Source organism: Lacerta agilis, chromosome 2 (genome assembly GCF_009819535.1).
Source record: "Lacerta agilis isolate rLacAgi1 chromosome 2, rLacAgi1.pri, whole genome shotgun sequence".
Lineage (NCBI taxonomy): Eukaryota > Metazoa > Chordata > Lepidosauria > Squamata > Lacertidae > Lacerta > Lacerta agilis.
In genome coordinates, this window is record NC_046313.1 from 118,755,612 (window position 1) to 118,775,839 (window position 20,228).

General features: G+C 47.3%; 2 protein-coding genes across 2 annotated transcripts in view; one reads left to right on the forward strand and one right to left on the reverse strand.

The window, feature by feature from the left end:
- The window catches only part of LOC117042197 (zinc finger protein 658B-like), a 240,752-nt gene that overhangs the window by 86,719 nt on the left and 133,805 nt on the right, over positions 1-20,228 (forward strand). The gene's annotated exons all lie outside the window — the stretch shown is intronic.
- LOC117042997 (zinc finger protein 154-like) lies at positions 5,537-11,873 on the reverse strand. The gene is made up of 5 exons (XM_033142620.1): positions 11,199-11,873; positions 10,445-10,559; positions 10,224-10,297; positions 8,589-8,742; positions 5,537-7,249 (listed from the first exon to the last, which is right to left on the reverse strand). Exons 1-5 carry the CDS (start codon positions 11,679-11,681, stop codon positions 6,045-6,047), a joined length of 2,031 nt encoding a protein of 676 aa, XP_032998511.1. The 5' UTR covers positions 11,682-11,873; the 3' UTR covers positions 5,537-6,044.

A 20,228-nucleotide genomic window follows, 5' to 3' on the forward strand; every position in this document is an offset into this window, starting at 1 on the left:
AAGGGAAGGCAGAATAGCAGGTGGGGGGCGTGATTCAGTGGAGAAGCCTGCAAGGGCTTGGGAGCACAGGATCGAGAGTGATAGGCAGAATTCTATCAGCAAAACTAACGCCATATCTGAAGAAGTGTGCATGCACACGAAAGCTCATACCAAGAACAAACTTAGTTGGTCTCTAAGGTGCTACTGGAAGGAATTTATTTTATTTTGTTTTGTTTTGACTATGGCAGACCAACACGGCTACCTACCTGTAATGCCATATAAAACTCTCATCTTGCAGAACTTGTACCCATAACTCTGAAAGTGTGGGGAGGGGGTCACAAAACATATCAGTAAGGGAAAGAAAAGATAGGTAAATCTGCTTAATCTTTGCCACAGGCTCACATTGTTTTGCTTAAGGGAAAGAGCGAACTCACATAAAAATTGAGATTTACAGCCCGTCTAAAAAAGAGAGATGAAAACAGATTAAAGGATGAAGCCGGCTTGGTCTTCTTCTTAAACTGAGTTATTTTGAGCCCGGTCATATTGGAGACTATCGAAAAGACACCTGCACTAATGCTTTGAGTATCTGTATAAATGCTTCGAATATTTTTATATGCTTTTGACCTTGCTTGCCTTTCTTTAGCCTCCATTCACTGTTCAGATCTTTGCATCCAAACCCCACCTCCCTTTTACATGCAGCCCTCCCTGGCCCCCGGGACGCCCCTCCAGGCAGCCCAAGTTGTGGGGAAGCGGGATGGGGAGAGAGCAGCTGTCACTCACCTCATCCAGGGATGCCAGCCCTGGGAAGATCTGTTCTTTCTTTCCCACATGCAAAGCGGAGAGAGGAGAAGAATTGAATCTTGCAAAGCTCAGCTGCTCCTCTCCTCCTCCTCCTCCTCCTCCCCCCACGGCTGCCTCTCTAGGCATCCGGCCTCCCTTTTCTCAGTGGCTTTCCCCCCCTTTTTTTTGCAAAGGGAATGCACGCCCTCCAAGGGTTAAAATCAATTGCTCGCAGCCCTAGAGAGATCCCTGGGAATAGTCACTTCCTCCTCCCACATCTTGGTGGGAAAGGGAGAGAGGGGGTGCGATTTTCAGGAAATCCTGCAGTGCTTGTAGGGGTTTCTCAAGGCAAATAATAATAATAATAATAATTTATTATTTGTACCCCGCCCATTTGGCTGGGCTTCCCCAGCCACTCTGGGCGGCTCCCAAACAAATGTTAAAACAATACAGCGTTAGATATTAAAAAACGTCCCTAAACAGGGCTGCCTTCAGATGCCTCTTAAAAATAGGATAGCTGCTTATTTCTTTGACATCTGATGGAAGGGCGTTCCACAGGGCGGGCGCCACTACCGAAAAGGCAAAGGGAAAAAGCAAAGGGAGATAATGGAATCAGTTGCGTGGGACCCCCAGGGGTCATCCAGCCCAGCCCCCTGTGATGCAGAGATCACACAGCTAGATCATACATGACAGGCGACCCAGCCAACCTCTGCTTAAAAGTCTCCTGTGAAGGACAGGGCAGCCATGTGGGAGGCTGGAGCCTAGGAAGCTGCCTTATGCTGAGTAGTCCTATTGCCTGCACTGACCGGCAGCAGCAGCTCTCCCAAGATTTCAGATGACGGGTGCTGAAGGTCCTGGGCGCGTAAAGTCCTGAGCAGGCTCTGTCTGCCCAGTACGCAAGTGAAGCAAGCAGAAGGGGGCTCTGCCATCCTAAAATGAGTATACGGTGTGGACATGGCTGCGGTCAGAAATCAAAGAGAGGGAGGAAGAGTTCAGCCCTGGCAAGGGAGCAGAGAGGGAGGTGGAAGGAGGGCTCTTGGTTGTGAATGGTAGAGTTGGAAGGGACACCCGAGGGTCATCTAGTCCAACCCCCTGCAATGCAGGTGTCACCGTTAAAGAACCCCAGACAGATGGACAGCCAACTCTGTTTTTTAGGGTTGCCAGGTCTGCTTCCAAAAAATAGCGGACAAGCGGGGGTGGGGGTGGTTAAATTAAATTAAATTATACATTTTCTTACAAACATTTTAACACGTATTAAAATACCATTTCATCATAAAGCTTTTGAATAAAAAAATTGCCCACTATTTTGTGGGGGGGAAAGAGTGAACATAATGTGAAAAAAGTGGACTGTCCACTCAAATAGTGGACACCTGGCAACCCTAACTCTGTTCTTAAAAAACCTCTAATGAAGGAGAGTCCACCGCCTTCCGAAGGAGTCTGTTCCACCCTTGAACAGCTCTTACTGGCAGAAAGCTCCTCCTGACGTTTCGGTGGCATCTCCTTTCTTGTAACTTGTATATCTGTAGTTTGCGGGGGATGGAGAACAGCCCTTGGAACAGTTTTGCCCTTCTGCCAAGTCGCAGGAATCAGGTGCAGCCCACGGTGCCATTTTCATAGAATCAAATATTCGGGGAGTTAGAAGGGGACACAAAGCGGTCATCTAGTCCAGACCCCCAGCAGGGCCGGGATCACAGCTAATTTTGGATCCTGAACTCGACCAAGTTCTGGTCAGACCTCACCTGGAATACTGTGTCCAGTTCTGGGCACCACAGTTCAAGAAGGATACTAGCAAAATATATGCAAAGCATCTTTATAATAAGCTAGTTGATTGGATAACCTGATGGAGCTATTCTTCCCGAAGAGCAAGCAGGAACTAGGTAAGGCAGATCCACTATAGATCATTGCTTTGTACTAGCCCATTTTACAGATAAGTATGTTAAGAAACCAGGTGGTGCGCTATATACAGCTTTAATTGATCTGAAAGCTGCATTCGATTCTATCTCTGGAGTAAAACTGTGGGATAAGTTGAACTCTTCAAGTATAGATAAAAGATTATTGTCATTGATTAGTTACAGGTAGGTAGCCGTGTTGGTCTGCCATAGTCAAAACAAAATAAAATAAAAAATTCCTTCCAGTAGCACCTTAGAGACCAACTAAGTTTGTTCTTGGTATGAGCTTTCGTGTGCACGAAAGCTCATACCAAGAACAAACTTAGTTGGTCTCTAAGGTGCTACTGGAAGGAATTTTTTATTTTATTTTGTCATTGATTAAACGTCTATATAAAAACACTGTGCTGAAAGCTCTACAAATGAGCAGCTCACAGGATCTGTACCAGCCACAAAGGGAGTTAAGCAAGGTTGTATCCTAGCTTCTGCACTGTTTTATTTATGTATAAATGATATTGTCCAGAGTTTAACATCCCCAGAGTATCATGCCTAGAAATTGGCCACAAAAGCCATCTCTATAGAAGGTGCGGTACTTCTATCCCAAACAAAAGTAGGCCTAAAAAGATGGGATGAGGGCATTCTCAGGATACTGCCAAAGAGAACAGCTGGCTGTGAACTGCAAGAAAGCTAAAGTTTCAAGAAATGATAGGGCCCATAGATGATATAGGGATAATCAGTTGATCGGCAGTCACGTTGATGCTGATTGGTCTGGGACGGAATGTGACAAGACTCTGATTGGCCAGCAAAGAAAAGGGAGTTGACTGACAGCTGGCAGAAATAGTGGCAGTTGGGAATGTCAGTTGGTGAGGGAAGGTGTGAGGCAAAGAGCTGAGAGGAAGCTGAGGGCTGGATATGAAGCTGCCATTGGGGCCAGGAAAGCCTTAACTTAAAGATTTCAAAAAAAGCAGGTTTTTCAGAGATTGGCTAAGCTGGCCAAGCAGCCAGAAGTACAACCGGAGGAGCTTTGGGGGGCGGTCAGAGGCAGGAGCATCAGCTTGGCCCGGGGCTGTAGTTGCCATGCAACGTTCATGGCCCTGGCAACGAAATTTGTGGGTGCCCAGCCCCTTCATGGGGAATTTTGTAGGTGATCGCGCACCCAGGGAGTTGGCACCTATGGCCAGAGGCTGATTGTCCCCAGTAGCTAAACTGGGTTGTGAGCATATATGGCCAAGATGGAGGTTTAGGGTCTTTGGCCTGAGGTAAATTTGCCTTTTAGAGGATGGTGTCAGCAACTGCCATTGAGTCGAGGCCACAGAAACTGTCACTGAGCACATCAAAAGCCGCCATGTCAGTATCAGTATCCTCCTGATGGCATTAACGTGCCTTTAAAAAACAGTCTTAGTGAATGGTTCATTCTCGCCAGTGTTAGTTGGGTGTAATAGATTTGGCCACCGTGAGGAAAAGGATGCTGGACCAGATGGGCCACTGGCCTGATCCAGCAGGGTTTATTAAAAGGTGGGAAACCTTTGTGTGGTGATAGTTGAGAGGACAGTTTTCCACACAGAAAAAGAAGAGGAGTTTGGATTTGATATCCCACTTTATCACTACCCGAAGGAGTCTCAAAGTGGCTCACGTTCTCCTTTCCCTTCCTCCCCCACAACAAACACTCACCTCACAGAGTGTTTGTTGTGGGGGAGGAAGGGAAAGGAGAACGTGAGCCACTTTGAGACTCCTTCGGGTAGTGATAAAGTGGGGCTGAGAGACTTCAGAGAAGTGGGACTAGCCCAAGGTCACCCAGCAGCTGCATGTGGAAGAGCGGGGAATCGAACCCGGTTCACCACATTACGAGTCTACCACTCTTAACCACTACACCACACTGGCTCTCTGGGTGGTCATTGGAAGGCCTTGTGGGCTGTAGGCCCCTGAAGTTTGTCCCCATATGCCAGACCTGACTGCAACACAGAGCCAGTGAAGTAATTCTTCCTCAGAATGTGGAGTTTGAGACCTTTCACATTATGAAGGGCCCTTCTAGATGGACACCCCCCCCCCTGTGAGTGAGGGAGATGTTGTCAAAAAAAACCACACCTCTTTACCCATTCTAGTCAATTCTCACAAATAATTTCACCAAGTCTTCCTGGGACTTTGGAGAGCTTGGAGGACTCCCTCAGAAGGTGGTGGACTCTTCTTCCTCGGAGGTTTTTAAATGGAGGTTAGATAGCCACCTGTCAGAGATTCTTCAATCCCTGCATTACAGGGGGTTGGACTAGATGTGCCCTATGTACTCTATGAGGGACGCAGGTGGCGCTGTGGGTTAAACCACAGAGCCTAGGGCTTGCCAATCAGAAGGTCGGCGGTTCGAATCCCCACAACGGGGTGAGCTCTCGTTGCTCGGTCCCTGCTCCTGCCCACCTAGCAGTTTGAAAGCACGTCAAAAGTGCAAGTAGATAAATAGGTACCGCTCCGGCGGGAAGGTAAATGGCGTTTCCGTGCACTGCTCTGGTTCACCAGAAGCGGCTTAGTCATGCTGGCCACATGACCCGGAAGCTGTACACCGGCTCCCTCAGCCAGTAAAGCCAGATGAGCGCCGCAACCCCAGAGTTGTCCGCGACTGGACCTAACGTTCAGGGGTCCCTTTACCTATGTACTCTATGATTCCATGGATTGTAGGCCACCCTGTCTGGTGTAGCCTAGGCCAGGGTTGGATTTGCCTATAGCCTCCCATTTTTGGCATTATCGATGGCTGTAGCATCAAACCCACATCCTGCAACCTTCTGTTTGATGTACATCTGTACTCAGGCACTGCTTCCAGTGTCTGGAAAGCGGGAATGGATATGGAACGTCCAGACATCCCACAAGAATCAAACCCAAACAAGGAAGCAGCGACTCTAAAATTAGCTAAACGTGTTTTAATGTGCGTTGACTACAAAAGGCAGGGCACAGTCGGAATCCCAGGCCAATGGAGAGAAATAGTTTTCATCAAATGTATATATATATTAATCATAATCATATTTTTTAATTAAAAAAAAACTAAGGCACAGGGGAAATAGAAGGAAGCTTCATGCAAACCGGTCAAGAAATAATAACAGGGCCCAGTAAGGCGTAAAAACATGCATTATAGCAGCCTCCCTCAGAGGTTTTTGGACTGCAATGGCCGTACTAGTGTGCAGCTGATGGGTGCTGTAGTCCAAAATCACTTGAAGGATGCCATAGGCTATAATATACCCAAGTAAATAAATGTGGGGCCTACTCTTTTTTTTCTAGAAGGGAGGGTGACAGCTACCAGCATCAGTCTGTGTCTGCATTGATGTTTGGTTTGTTTAAGAAAGTCTGCATATTTATATAACTTGCTCCTTTTCCACACCCTAAATATTTATTTGGGGGAACTAGGAGGAGCCTCTGCTATGTGGATTCATCAATGACTAACAAGGGGTGATTCAGCAGCATCTCAGGGGTGACGTACTGGCTTTGCTGGGTGAATTCTCTGATAGGCCGCAAGACCGACACCCCCTCCGAAGGCATTTCAACGTTCCAGGAAATTATGGGGTTCCCCGCCCCGACATGAATCCTCTGGTGCCTGTTTAGATCGGCTTTCCTATAGAACCTCTTCCCGCATTCCAGGCACTGGTACGGCTTCTCCCCCGTGTGGATTCTCTGATGGGAAGTGAGGTCCGTGTGCTGGCGAAAGTACTTCCCGCACTCCAGGCACTGGTAAGGTTTCTCCCCGGTGTGGATGCTCTGGTGGCAAGTCAGGTTCTTCTTCTGACTGAAGCTCTTCCCGCACTCCAGGCACTTGTACCGCTTCTCCCCAGTGTGGATTCTTTGGTGGGTGAGGAGGTTGGATTTGTCGTAGAAGCTCTTCCCGCAGTGCGAGCACATGAAGGGCCTCTCCCCTGTGTGGATTCTCTGGTGGGATGTGTAGCTCGTGATCTGGCTGAAGCTCTTCCCGCACACCAGGCATTTGTATGGCTTCTCCCCGGTGTGGACTCTTTGGTGCCTGGTGAGGTGCGGCTTGTCGTAGAAGCCCTTCCCGCAGTACGAGCAGACGTAGGGCTTCTCCCCTGTGTGGATCCTCTGGTGAGAGGTGAGGCCAAAGCTCTGGTGGAAGCTCTTTCCACACACCAAGCACTGATACGGCTTCTCCCCCGTGTGGATTCTTTGGTGGATAGCGAGGCTCGATTTGTCGTAGAAGCCCTTTCCGCACTCGGCGCATTTGTACGGCCTCTCCCCCGTGTGGATTCTTTGATGCGACGCAAGGTTTGCGCGCTGGGTGAAGCTCTTGCCGCATTCCGGGCATTTGAACGGCTTCTCTCCTGTGTGGATTCGCCAGTGAACGTTAAGGTCCGATTTGTGACTGAACCCTTTCCCGCACACCGGGCAGACGTTCCTCTTTGCACCTTTCTGCTTTTCTTGCTGAATAGGAACTTTGGGGAAGCTGCTGCCCTGCCAAGTAACTGATTCGTCCATCCACACCTCCAGCTGATTCCCCTCCTGATTTTTTGGCCCTTCATGATTTCTGATTTCTTCTTCTGTCTCTTGATACTTGCTCCTTTCCGACGAGTCTCCGGGTGGTCCCTCCTCATCCTTGCTGGGCCACCCATCACCTTCTGGAATAAAGGAGAGGAGCCTGGTTAGAAAGGGCAGAAAGCTTTCCATAAAACCAAATCCACTCTCATAGAGAAGAGGCTGCACATATGTGGTTTACTCAAGGCACATCAAGTTTATCCCTACCAATGGATTCAAGGTACAGTGGTACCTCGCAAGACGAATGCCTTGCTAGACGAAAAACTCGCTAGACGAAAGGCATTCGCTAACGAAAGGGTGACTCGCAAGACGAATTTCCCTATGGGCGCAACGCGCAAGACGAAAATTTTTCACTTTTCCCCCCGTCAAACCAGGCTTCCCCCGTCCATGCTTCGCAAGACAAAATTTTCGCTAGACGACGGCACTCGCAGAACGAATTAATTTCGTCTTGCGAGGCACCACTGTACTAGAAAGGAGATTCCGGCTAAACCTCAGGAAGAACTTTCTGACAGGAGGAGTGGTTTGACTGTGGAACGGTTTCCCTCAGGAGGTGGTGGGCTCTCCTTCCTTGGAGGTTCTTAAGTAGAAGTTGGATGGCCATCTGTCATGGTCCTCATGGATGCTTTGGCTGAGATTCCTGCACTGCTGGGGGTTGGACTAGATGACCCTTGTGGTCCTTTCCAACATTCAAGCTTCCTCAAGTGAATCCTGGGAACCGCAGTTTATCAAGGGTGCTGGCAACTGTAACTCTGTCAGAATGGAACAACTGTTCTCAGGATTCGAGGGAAGTCATGTGCTTTGAATGTGTGTTTTTAATGCACATTTTCAGTGGATCTGCCCTTAGAGGTGTTGTGTATAATTCAACAGAAGTGGGTTCCTAGACTGTGCTCCCTTCTTTATTATTTAATAAAGTTATCTCTTTAAACTGAAGTTATTGCTTTAATAAAATGATAAGTACATCTTCACGCAACACATAGATGAACTATGGAGCTTGTTCCCGCAGGAGGCAGTGATGCCCATCAACATGGATGGCTTTATGGAGGTAAAGGCTATCAATGGCTACTTGCCATGATGCCGCTTCTTCTAAGGACTAGTTGCTGGAAACAGCAGAGGGCGAGAGAGAGCGCTCTTGGACTCAGGTCCTGCTTATGAGGTTCCCACAGGCATCTTGTTGGCCACTGCTAGAACAAGATGCTGAACTAGATGGACCATTGGCCAGATCCAGCAGCCTTTCCTTATGTTCTTCCCCAGCTACTTAAACTCAGAGCAAAGATTGATCCTTTAAGTGAATTCTTAATTCACCATTTTAACTAATGATTTGAATCTTCCTTGAACCGCATTTCTTGTACACAGATTATAGACTTATGCACTTAAGGCAATATAGAAACTGCTAAAGTAAAATAATAATATGAAATCCTTTACCCAGCAAGGCCACGTTCCGGGAATTCTCCAGCATGACTTCTCTGTACAATGTTCTTTGGCCTGGATCCAGCAGAGACCACTCATCCTCGGTGAAACACACAGCCACCTCCTCAAAGGACAGGGGACCCTGGAAGAAGAGGAGGAGGAGGAGGAGGAGGAGGAGGAGGAGGAGGAGGAGAAAGAAGAACATGGTGTTCCCCTGTTAACAGGCAAGTCAAAGGAGAATGGTTGTTCTTCACTCCCAAATGCAGAGAGAGATGTTTGATGTGTGCAGGGGAAGGTAATTTCCCTGCAGGGGTGATTTAATATAATACAGTGGTGCCCCACTAGACGAAATTAATTCGTTCTATGAGTGTCTTCGTAGAGCGAATTTTTCGTCTAGCGAAGCGGCAATGGCGTGGGGAGGTTTCCGCGGCGAGAAAAAAAAATTTCGTCTTGCGAGGCAGCCCCATTGACTTTTTCGTCTTGCGGGGCTGCCTTCCGCTAGAGAATGCCATTTGTCTAGCGAGTTTTTCGTCTAGCGAGGCATTCGTCTAGCGGGGCACCACTGTATTTTAAAAAGTATTCTGCTTTTCCAACAATAAATGCTGGTGTCAAAGCAGTTCATTAATAATAATAATAATTTATTTATACCCCATCTGGCTGGGTTTCCCCAGTCACACTGGGTGGCTCCCAACAAAATAATAAAAACATGATAAAACATCAAACATTAAAAACTCCCCTAAACAGGGTTGCCTTCAGATGTCAGATAACAACAGCACTTAAAATTAGCAAACATTCCAGTGACAATAAGCAAAAACACATTAGCATATAAATAAAGCAAAAATGAGAAAATGAATAGAGATTTTAGCTTCTGTTTGGTGGACATGTCTGGAGCAAAGTAGGTTCTCTGGGTCTGTGACATTTATTCCTGTTTTAGATATGGTCTGAAGCTCAACATCAAAAAACCTAAGATCATGGCCACTGGTCCCATCACCTCCTGGCAAATAGAAGGGGAAGAAATGGAGGCAGTGAGAGATTTTACTTTCTTGGGCTCCATGATCACTGCAGATGGTGACAGCAGTCATGAAATTAGAAGACGCCTGCTTCTTGGGAGGAAAGCAATGACAAACCTAGACAGCATCTTCAAAAGCAGAGACATCACCTTGCCGACAAAGGTCCGTATAGTTAAAGCTATGGTTTTCCCAGTAGTAATGTATGGAAGTGAGAGCTGGACCATAAAGAAGGCTGATCACTGAAGAATCCCATGGACTGCAAAAAGATCAAACTGTTTAGGGAAGTTTTTAATGTTTGATGTTTTATCGTGTCTTTAATGTTCTGTTGGGAGCTGCCCAGAGTGGCTGGGGAAACCCAGCCAGATGGGCAGGGTATAAATATTATTATTATTATTATTATTATTATTATTATTATTACTACTACTACTACTACTACTACTACTGCTACTACTCCCCTTCAGGTTGGTGAAGGCTGGCGTCTCCTCACTCAAGTCCCTTTCTCCAGCTCTCACCTGGGCAGGTAAAGATGGCCACTCCTCTAATAAGTCCCACATAGACACGGACATGGACACACACAGAGTTTTGGTATCAATCAGTCTCTCCCTGCCTTGCAAATATTTTTCAATGATCCTTTCCTTACCTGAGCCAGCTGCACAGGTTCTGCTCTGCCGTTAAGAGACATTTCAGGGGGTGGCGGTGATGTCATCCCGTTCCCTGTGAAGAGGTGGTGGAGACAGAATGTGGAAAGCAGTAGTATGTCAGCGAACTGTGGGTGAATTCCAGGCCCCCACAAGAGGAGAAGGGGAGGTGGACTTTCTCCTGGGAACTTGGCACCCCCACCAAGAAAGGATCCTCCCTTACCCAGTAACATGTTCCACGGACGATCCTCTTGGTTGATTCCCCCAAAGAACAGGATCTGACAGGTACTGGGCAGGCCAAACTCTGCCTTGGGGGAATCGACGATCACTTCCAGCACCTGAAACAGACGTAAGGAGAGCCAGCAGTGGTGTAGTGGTTGAGAGCGGTAGACTCGTAATCTGGGGAACCAGGTTCGCGTCTCCGCTCCTCCACATGCAGCTGCTGGGTGACCTTGGGCTAGTCACACTTCTTTGAAGTCTCTCAGCCCCACTCACCTCACAGAGTGTTTGTTGTGGGGGAGGAAGGGAAAGGAGAATGTTAGCCGCTTTGACACTCCTTCGGGTAGTGAAAAGCGGGATATCAAATCCAAACTCTTCTTCATGCAGGGAAATGGGGAGGAGTTGAGAGAAACAATACCGACCAAGGGACTGATTCACGCCTCCCTCCCCTAAGTCTCTGCAAAACCCTGCTGAAATCAATGGAGCAGGCAGAATGTCTGGGCCTTCCCATCCCACCCAGCGCATTGTGGATCCATGGTGGCCATGCTCTGCCCTCCGCAGTTGCAGCCAGCAGGGCTTCTGAAAACCAGCTGCTGGAAACCTCAGAGGAGGAGGGGGCTCTTGTGCCTGTGTCCCGCTTGCAGGTTTGCCACAGGCAAAGTCAGATGGCCTTGTCTGACCAGCGGAACAATCGGCCTCTAGAGCACCCTAGAACAATCCCAGCTCCCTAGAACTATCAGTGTGTTCAACTTTCTCACCTGATCCTCTTCTTGCTTTCTGTCTTCCTCCTGACTCAGGAGGAAACCTTCGGCCAGGGCCACCGCTTGGGAACTGGTCTCTGGCCCACACTCCCTGACCCAGCTCTCCATCTCCGGGGGGAGGACAGCCAGCAGCTGCTCCAGGATCACCAGGTCCAGCATCTGAGCCTTGGTGTGCCTTTCTGGCTTCAGCCACTGACGGCAGAGACGGTGGAGTCGGCTGCAGACCACGCGGGGGCCCTCGGCCTCCTGGTAGCGGAAATGCCTGAAGCGCCGGCAGAGTGTGTTTGAACTTACTGCTTCTTTATCCAGGATCTTCTGCCCTCTTCTTTTTTGGAATTCCCCAGAGTTCTCAGCCAAAAATGAGCCAGGGCCTTTTCCTGGTCCCTCCCTTGCTGGGCCTGGAAGACCCATTTTACCTCTGAGATCCATCTTAGCTCTGTTCCAGACCAAAAAATCCTCTTGCTGCAAAGTTCCTTCCATTCCCAAAAGACAAAGGTTGCGTGAAGAGGCCCTTGATTAGTCTCAAAAGACCTAAAAGGGTGCAGTCCTATATGCGGACACCTGGGAGTGGATTCCTGTTGAAATCAGCGGGGCTTACTTCTGAGTAGACATGTGCAGGAAATGCACTGCTGGTCTACAGCCAAGCAGGTGAATTTGAGGCAAAACAGGAGGCTTTCAGCAGTCAGTCCAAGATTCTCCCTTTGGAAAAGAAAATAAGAATGAGAGATTGTGTCATGTATCGATGTACTATTGTATTCCCTCACTCATAAATATTCCCTCTGCATTGCAGGGGGTTGGAACAGATGACCCTTGGGGTCCCTTCCAACTCTACAGTTCTATGATTAGAACGTGGCCACCGTGGCTGGTAGCCATTGACAATCCTTTCTAGAAGTTCCGCAGTTTAACTCTGTGCTGTGTGAAAAAGGGCTTCCTTTTATCTGTCCCGAATCTCCCGAGAAGAGTTTGGATTTGATATCACGCTTTATCACCACCCTAAGGAGTCCCAATGTGGCTAACATTCTCCTTTCCCTTCCTCCCTGACAACAAAGACAGAGAAACCAGTAGGAGAACACTTCAATCTCCCAGGACATTCTATAAAAGATCTCAAAGTAGCTGTCTTAATACAAAGAAATTTCAGAAATAGACTGGAAAGAGAAGTGGCTGAATTGCAACTAATCACCAAACTTAAAACCATGGAGAAACCTGGTCTGAACAAAGACATTGGATTCTTATCTCATTATACATAACAAAGCTATCTTTAGCCATCTCACCCCTTGCCTTTCCCTGCAACAGAGTCGTCAACAGGTTTTCCACACCTATCAGCTGATCACCCATTCCCACCACCCTTCTGAGTAATACCCCTCCCCACTCCCTCACTATATTTACGGATCTGGTGACTTCTGTTTCAGTGTATCTGAAGAAGTGTGCATGCACACGAAAGCTCATACCAAGAACAAACTCAGTTGGTCTCTAAGGTGCTACTGGAAATAATTTTCTATTTTGTTTCAACAAACACTCTGTGACTAGCCCAAGATCACCCAGCAGCTGCATGTGGGGGAGCGGAGACCCGAACCCGGTTCACCAGATTACAAGTCTACCGTTCTTAACCACTACACCACACTGGCTCCCTAACATTCACCTCCATTGGATGTCCACAGGTTCTAGTGTTATGAGAGAGGAAGAACTCGTTTTCTCCTTTTCCACTTTCTCATCGGTTTATAAACTTCTATCACGTCTCCTCTGACTCACCTTTTCTCCAAACTAAAAAGTCCCAAAGGCTGCAACCTTCCCTTATGTCGCTCCATCCCCTTGAACATTTGCACTGCCCTTTTCTGAACCTTTCCCAACTCTGCGATATCCTTTGGAGGCGAGGTGTGACCAGAACCATACAAAGGATTACAAACACGGTTGCACCATAGGAGGAATTAAAGAACCTTTTAATGAGGGTGAAAGAGGAGAGCGCAAAATATGGTCTGAAGCTCAACATCAAAAAACCTAAGATCATGGCCACTGGTCCCATCACCTCCTGGCAAATAGAAGGGGAAGAAATGGAGGCAGTGAGAGATTTCACTTTCTTGGGTTCCATGATCACTGCAGATGGCGACAGCAGTCACGAAATTAGAAGACGCCTGCTTCTTGGGAGAAAAGCAATGACAAACCTAGACAGCATCTTAAAAAGCAGAGACATCACCTTGCCAACAAAGGTCTGTATAGTTAAAGCTATGGTTTTCCCAGTAGTAATGTACGGAAGTGAGAGCTGGACCATAAAGAAGGCTGATGGGCGAAGAATTGATGCTTTTGAATTATGGTGCTGGAGGAGACTCTTGAGAGTCCCATGGACTGCAAGAAGATCAAACCTATCCATTCTTAAAGAAATCAGCCCTGAGTACTCACTAGATTCTAGAAGGACAGATCCTGAAGTTGAGGCTCCAGTACTTTGGCCACCTCATGAGAAGAGAAGAATCCCTAGAAAAGACCCTGATGTTGGGAAAGATGGAGGGCACAAGGAGAAGGGGACGACAGAGGATGAGATGGTTGGACAGTGTTCTTGAAGCTACTAACATGAGTTTGGCCAAACTGCGAGAGGCAGTGAAGGATAGGGGTGCCTGGCGTGCTCTGGTCCATGGGGTCACGAAGAGTCGGACACGACTGAACGACTGAACAACAACAACAACAACAAAGGTTCCAGTCCTCATTGATCTGGGATAATTTAAACAGGATCACAGGAAGCAACACTTCATGCCAAAGCAAACTGTGGTCCTTTCCCCAAAATACTATGTCCCAGTGCTCATGGTTCTCAGTAAAAGGAGAATTTAAGCAGGAAAATAGGGACACACTTATACAGTACTTAGTCAGACCAGTTGAATTGCTCCGCCAGTGAGCTAGAGCAAACCCCCCCCCCACACACACACCCTGCTGCCGTCGCAAGATAAGGTTCTAGTCCTCCTGGTTCTCCAATAAAGGGATGGTTTAAGTAAGAGCTGTTTGAGAGAGGAACGGTCTAACTCTCTTTCGCCCGCATGCCAGGGATTCTTCGCCTGGGTGTCCTGCGGGGGGGGTTGGGCTGGATGACCCCTGGGGGTCCCTTCCAGCTCTGTGGAAGGTTTAAACGCGCAAAGGAAGAGAGGCGCCCTGCAAAGCGGGTCCTTCCCCCAAAATGCTTCCACCCCCCTTCCAAAAAAAAAAACCCTCACATCGCAAACTCACCAGAAACCTCCCACCTCTTCCTTCCTCTCTCTGCCTCTGTCTCTCTCTCTTTGAGTTGGGGAGGGGGGAGGGCAGGGGAGTGAAGGGATGAAGGAAGTGACGTAACCTTATCTCATTTCCTCCTCTTATTCTCCCCCAACCCCTCCCCCCCCGAAGCCTCTCTAGGACTTTGCATCACGTGGCTTTAACCCTTGCAGGGGCGACCAGCAAAGTGGCGCCTGTGCAAATTACCCTTTTATCTTATTTTGTGCTTCTGCTGGTAGCTTTTCTTTTTTTTTGTGCGGAGGTGCAAGCCAAGGGTTCCTAAAACATTTCCACCGCCCTGGGTGCCCCGATTGCCTTATTCAGGATAGCGGTTTGCAAGAGAATAATAGCACAAGGGAATTTAACAGCAGCAGCAGCAATTAATTGCACATTTATCCGAAACCCAATTTAAATGATTTCGTTCAATTCAACAAAACTGATGAACTACCACTGTTCAGAAGTGGAAGGTGACATCACAGGAGACTGATAGTGGGATATAGTGGGGTAAGGTCTGGGGTATGCCATATACAGAAAAGGCTTGCAGGGCATGGAATTCTCACACTGGAGAGCCAGTGTGGTGTAGTGGTGAAGAGCGGTAGACTCATAATCTGGTGAACCGGGTTCGCATCTCCTCTCCTCCACATGCAGCTGCTGGGTGACCTTGGCCTAGTCACACTTCTTTGAAGTCTCTCAGCCCCACTCACCTCACAGAGTGTTTGTTGTGCGGGAGGAAGGGAAAGGAGAATGTTAGCTGCTTTGAGACTCCTTCAGGTAGTGATAAAGCGGGATATCAAATCCAAATTCTTCTTCTTCTTCTTCCTCTTCTTCCTCTTCTTCTTCCTCTTCTTCTTCTTCTTCTTCTTCTTCTTCTTCTTCTGCAAGTTTAGGAGACATCTCATTTAATATAGTACAGTGGTGCCCCGCTAGACGAATGCCTCGCTAGACGAAAGGCATTCGCTAGCGGAAGGCTGTCTCGCAAGACGGGAAAAAATTCCGATTCCCCCCCCCCGTCAAACTGCTCTTCCCCCGTTGGTGCTTCGCAAGACTAAATTTTCGCTATACGACAGCACTCGCAGAACGAATTAATTTCGTCTTGCGGGGCACCACTGTAACAGGGCACAGCTGCCACACACCTAGAAAGAAGTCTCGGTAGATGCATGGAATATATGATAACAGTGTCACTTATATTATTTATGCTCGACATTTTGCCATGGATGTAGCCGGGGGTGGGTGGGGAGGCACAGGGGTGTAGGAAGTGGGCGGAGGAGGGGACAGTCTGCCCTGGGTGCCACTCTGGGTGGGGGGCCTGAAAAGCTGGCCCCTGCCTCCCCCCAGCTGTAGAGCGGCACTGAGCACTTAGGGTAAAAAAAAAGCAATATAAAACAACTGTTGTTGAGACATTTCATTCTGAATCTGCTAGACAGAGCCAGAGAGAGCCCAGGGCCTCCATTCACACTGTCCAGGGAGAGGCCAACGACAATGATTTATTTGTGTGCCTACTCAAAGTTAGGCCCTAGTCAGACGGGTGAATGAGTTGCCACAACTATGACATGGTGCACTTGAAATGCCGGGGGGGGGGGCTGTTGAGGAGATCTATTTTAAAAACAACTGTACCAAATGGAATTATTGTGAGATAGGAAATATTGGGGGGGGGGGTTTCAAAATTTGTCTCCCTTCAGGCTCCATATTACCAAAGTCTATTCCTCCTTGGGGTGCCACAGTGGGCAGCCTTGGCAGAGCAGAAAAATCCTTGCCAGCTCAACCAATGAAAAAGCGCCCTGTAATAATAATAATAATAATAATAATAATAATAATAATAATAATTTTATTTGTACCCCGCCCATCGGCTGGGTTTCCCCAGCCACTCTGGGCGGCTTCCAACAAAGATTAAAATGTCACACATTAAAAACTTCCCTAAACAGGGCTGCCTTCAGATGTTTTCTAAATGTCAGGTAGTTGTTTCATCTTTGACATCTGGTGGGAGGGCGTTCCACAGGGCGAGTGCCACTACCGAGAAGGCCCTCTGCCTGGTTCCCCGTAACTTCGCTTCTCGTAGTGAGGGAACCACCAGAAGGCCCTCAGTGCTGGACGTCAGTGTCCAGGCTGAACGATGGGGGTGGAGACGCTCCTTCAGGTATACTCGGCCGAGGCTGTTTAAGGGTTTTAAAGCTCAGCACCAACACTTTGAATTGTGCTCAAAAACATACTGGGGGCCAGGGTAGGTCTTTCAAGACTGCTGTTGTTATGTGGTCTTGGCCGCTCCAAGTCACCAGTCAAGCTGCTGCATTCTGGATTAGTTGTAGTTTCCAGGTCACCTTCAAAGGTAGCCCCACGTAGAGCGCATTGCAGTAGTCCAAGCGGGAGATAACTAGAGCATGCAGCAGTCTGGCAAGACAGTCCGATAAACAGACTGTTGCAGAGTGAAACATTCTCATAGAGGAGCAAGAACAGGACAGAAAGTTAATTTGGGTATTGTAGGGGTGGATTTTGTGTGTGTGAACTAGAATCATAGAATCATAGAGTTGGAAGAGACCACAAGGGCCATCCAGTCCAACCCCCTGCCAAGCAGGAAACACCATCAAAGCATTCCTGACAGATGGCTGTCAAGTCTCCACTTAAAGACCTCCAAAGAAGGAGACTCCACCACACTCCTTGGCAGCAAATTCCACTGTCCAACAGCTCTCACTGTCAGGAAGTTCTTCCTAATGTTTAGGTGGAATCTTCTTTCTTGTAGTTTGAATCCATTGCCCCGTGTCCGCTTCTCTGGAGCAGCAGAAAACAACCTTTCTCCCTCCTCTATATGACATCCTTTTATATATTTGAACATGGCTATCATATCACCCCTTAACCTTCTCTTACCCAAGAGGTTGCTAGGACTTCCCCTCTGGCTTCCGTGGGGATCTCCTCAGTCACCAGGTCCAGTGCCCAAGGTGTGCAGAGGGAACAGGGTGCTGGTTAGAGAGCCGTCCCCTTTTTGGGGTGGGTGGGATTCCCAGGTTTAACCAATATGTGTATTGGTGGGTGCAGGGATGACCCCCACCAGCTGTCGTTCTTCTGCTGTGGTGGGAAGGTAAATGGCATTTCCGTGCACTCTGGCTTCCATCACGGTTTAGGCATCCTGGCCACATGACCTGGAAAGCTGTCTGTGGATAAACACCGGCTCCCTCGGCCTGAAAGCAGAGATGAGTTCTGCACCCCATCGTCAGATTCAAATGGACTTAACCGTCCAGGGATCCATTACCTTTTACCTCCACTAAAAACCCATGAGGGAACTCACACTACTTCTAGGGAAGTGGCCAGAGCTCTCAGCTTTCCACCAGTCAAACATGATTATCATGAACCTGTTACAAGAGAGCGCTAGTGAGATGGACCCCTGCCCAATATTCTTGTTTTATTTATTAGACAATTAATTTATGAAATATAAACAATCTAAGAGGGCTTCAAGATTACTCTCTGTATATAAGATGCTCTGAGTCTTCCATGTTCCTTTATTGCAGTTGTGACAATGGGAGTAACGCAGCTGTTCCGATCATACTAATCTAACCAGCCCTGCTTCCAACTTTCTCTACCAAAGACCAACAATCATCTGACTCTCATCCCATCCCACTCACCACCAGCACTCCAGATTCACACTCTCCCCCTTCCTAACGTTACATTGCATCTTATATTATACCTGCTATTGTAAGATGTTATCTACATGTTTTAATTACAGGTGGGTAGCCGTGTTGGTCTGCCATAGTCAAAACAAAATAAAAAATTCTTTCCAGTAGCACCTTAGAGACCAACTAAGTTTCTTCTTGGTATGAGCTTTCGTGTACATGCACACTTCTTCAGATACTTCTTCAGATACACTGAAGAAGTGTGCATGCACACGAAAGCTCATACCAAGAACAAACTTAGTTGGTCTCTAAGGTGCTACTGGAAATATTTTTTTATTTTGTTTTTACATGTTTTAAATATGCTGTAAGCTGCCCAGATTGGCTGGGGGAACCCAGGCAGATGGGCAGGGAATAAATACAACGGCCTCGGTCCTGTATACCTGAAGGAGCGTCTCCACCCCCATCATTCAGCCCGGACACTGAGATCCAGCGCCGAGGGCCTTCTGGCGGTTCCCTCACTGCGAGAAGCAAAACTCCAGGGAACCAGGCAGAGGGCCTTCTCGGTAGTGGCGCCCGCCCTGTGGAACGCCCTCCCGTCAGAAGTCAAGGGAATAAACAACTACCTGACATTCAGAAAACACCTAAAGGCAGCCCTGTTTAGGGAAGTTTTTAATTTGTGACTCTGTATTGTATTTTGATATTTGTTGGAGGCCGCCCAGAGTGGCTGGGGAGACCCGGCCAGATGGGCGGGGTATAAATAATAAATTATTATTATTATTATTATTACAACAACAACAACAGCAACAGCAACAGCAACAGCAACACAACAACAACGACAACAACAACAACATATGTACATACATGTTTATATACAATTACCAGAACATTACATAGACTTCTATGCATTTAGCATTTGTTTCCCCCCTAATTAGGTTCAATGATGTGAAGAAGAGTGAACTCTTAAGGGAAACATGTTTTACACTCAAAGACATGATTTCTCCCCTGTGTGAGTCCGCTGGTGTTTTCTAAGTGTCCCACTGAGTCCATTGATATATTCACAGTGTTCCATCAACAGTTAAGATTTGTCCACACTCTGTATTTAAAGGGTTTTATCCCTGTGTGGATGGTTTCTTCACCATGTGAGTTTGTTTATGTTGTCTAAGGCTTCTTTTCTGACTGAAGGTCTTTCCATATTCCATACATTTAAATGGTTCCCTGCCTGTGTGAGTTTGTTGATGTTCTCCAAGATTTCCCGTATCAAGGAAGATCTTTCCACATTTCAAAGGTTTTTCCCTTGTGTGAGTCCTTTGGTGTTGTCTGAATGTTGAACTAAACGCAAAGCTTTTCCCACAATCCATGCATTTAAATGGTTTATCCCCGGTGTGAGTCCGTTGATGTTCTCTAAGGTTTCCCTTCTGACTAAAGCTCTTTCCACAATCCATACATTTAAATGGTTTCTCCCCTGTGTGAGTCCGCTGGTGTTTTCTAAGTGTCCCACTTTCAATGAAACTCTTCCCGCACTCCATACATTTAAATGGTTTCTCCCCTGTGTGAATCTGTTGATGTTTTCTAAGTGTCCCACTTTCACCGAAGCTCTTTCCACATTCCATGCATTTAAAGGGTTTCTCCCCTGTGTGAGTTCGTTGGTGTTGTCTTAGGTTTCCATTCTGACTGAAGCTCTTTCCACACTCCAAACATTTAAATGGTTTAAGCCCTGTGTGAATTCGTTTATGTTTTCTTAGATTTCCACTATAAGTGAACTGCTTTCCACACTCCATGCATTTAAATGGTTTCTTCCCTATGTGAGTCTGTTGATCTGCGGTAAGGAGGCCCTGAAGAATTCTGACTTTCTTCTCCATCACCTGCTTTTGAGTGCAGGTTAATAGAATCCTGTAGGTGTTTTAAGGAACAGAACAAAGGAATGTGACACACATGAAGTACAATTCACATATTATCTTATTTCAACATCTTATACTCCCCCCCCCCCGCATCCTCCCTATGTTCCACATGTTTAGGAAATGAAAATGAGATTAATGTTAAATAATAGTAATTCATCATCAACCTTTCATAATCCTTATGAAAACAGCATGATCTTAGAAAATTGTTTGCTGCGGAGTAGCCTTTTAAAGGAAAGTAGTTTCTCACAGGAAAGGGAGCCGCTCTCTGTCCATGAATCTGCCCTCTATTTCTCAGCTTC

Bases quoted from the DNA above. Each gene is read 5' to 3' on its own strand.
- LOC117042997 (XM_033142620.1), bottom strand. From the start codon at position 11,681: ATGGAAGGAACTTTGCAGCAAGAGGATTTTTTGGTCTGGAACAGAGCT. The intron at 10,560-11,198 runs GTGAGAAAGTTG...CGTCTGTTTCAG, and splicing joins GAAAGCAAGAAGAGGATCAG to GTGCTGGAAGTGATCGTCGA. The intron at 7,250-8,588 runs GTAAAGGATTTC...CCTTTATTCCAG, and splicing joins CCGGAACGTGGCCTTGCTGG to AAGGTGATGGGTGGCCCAGC.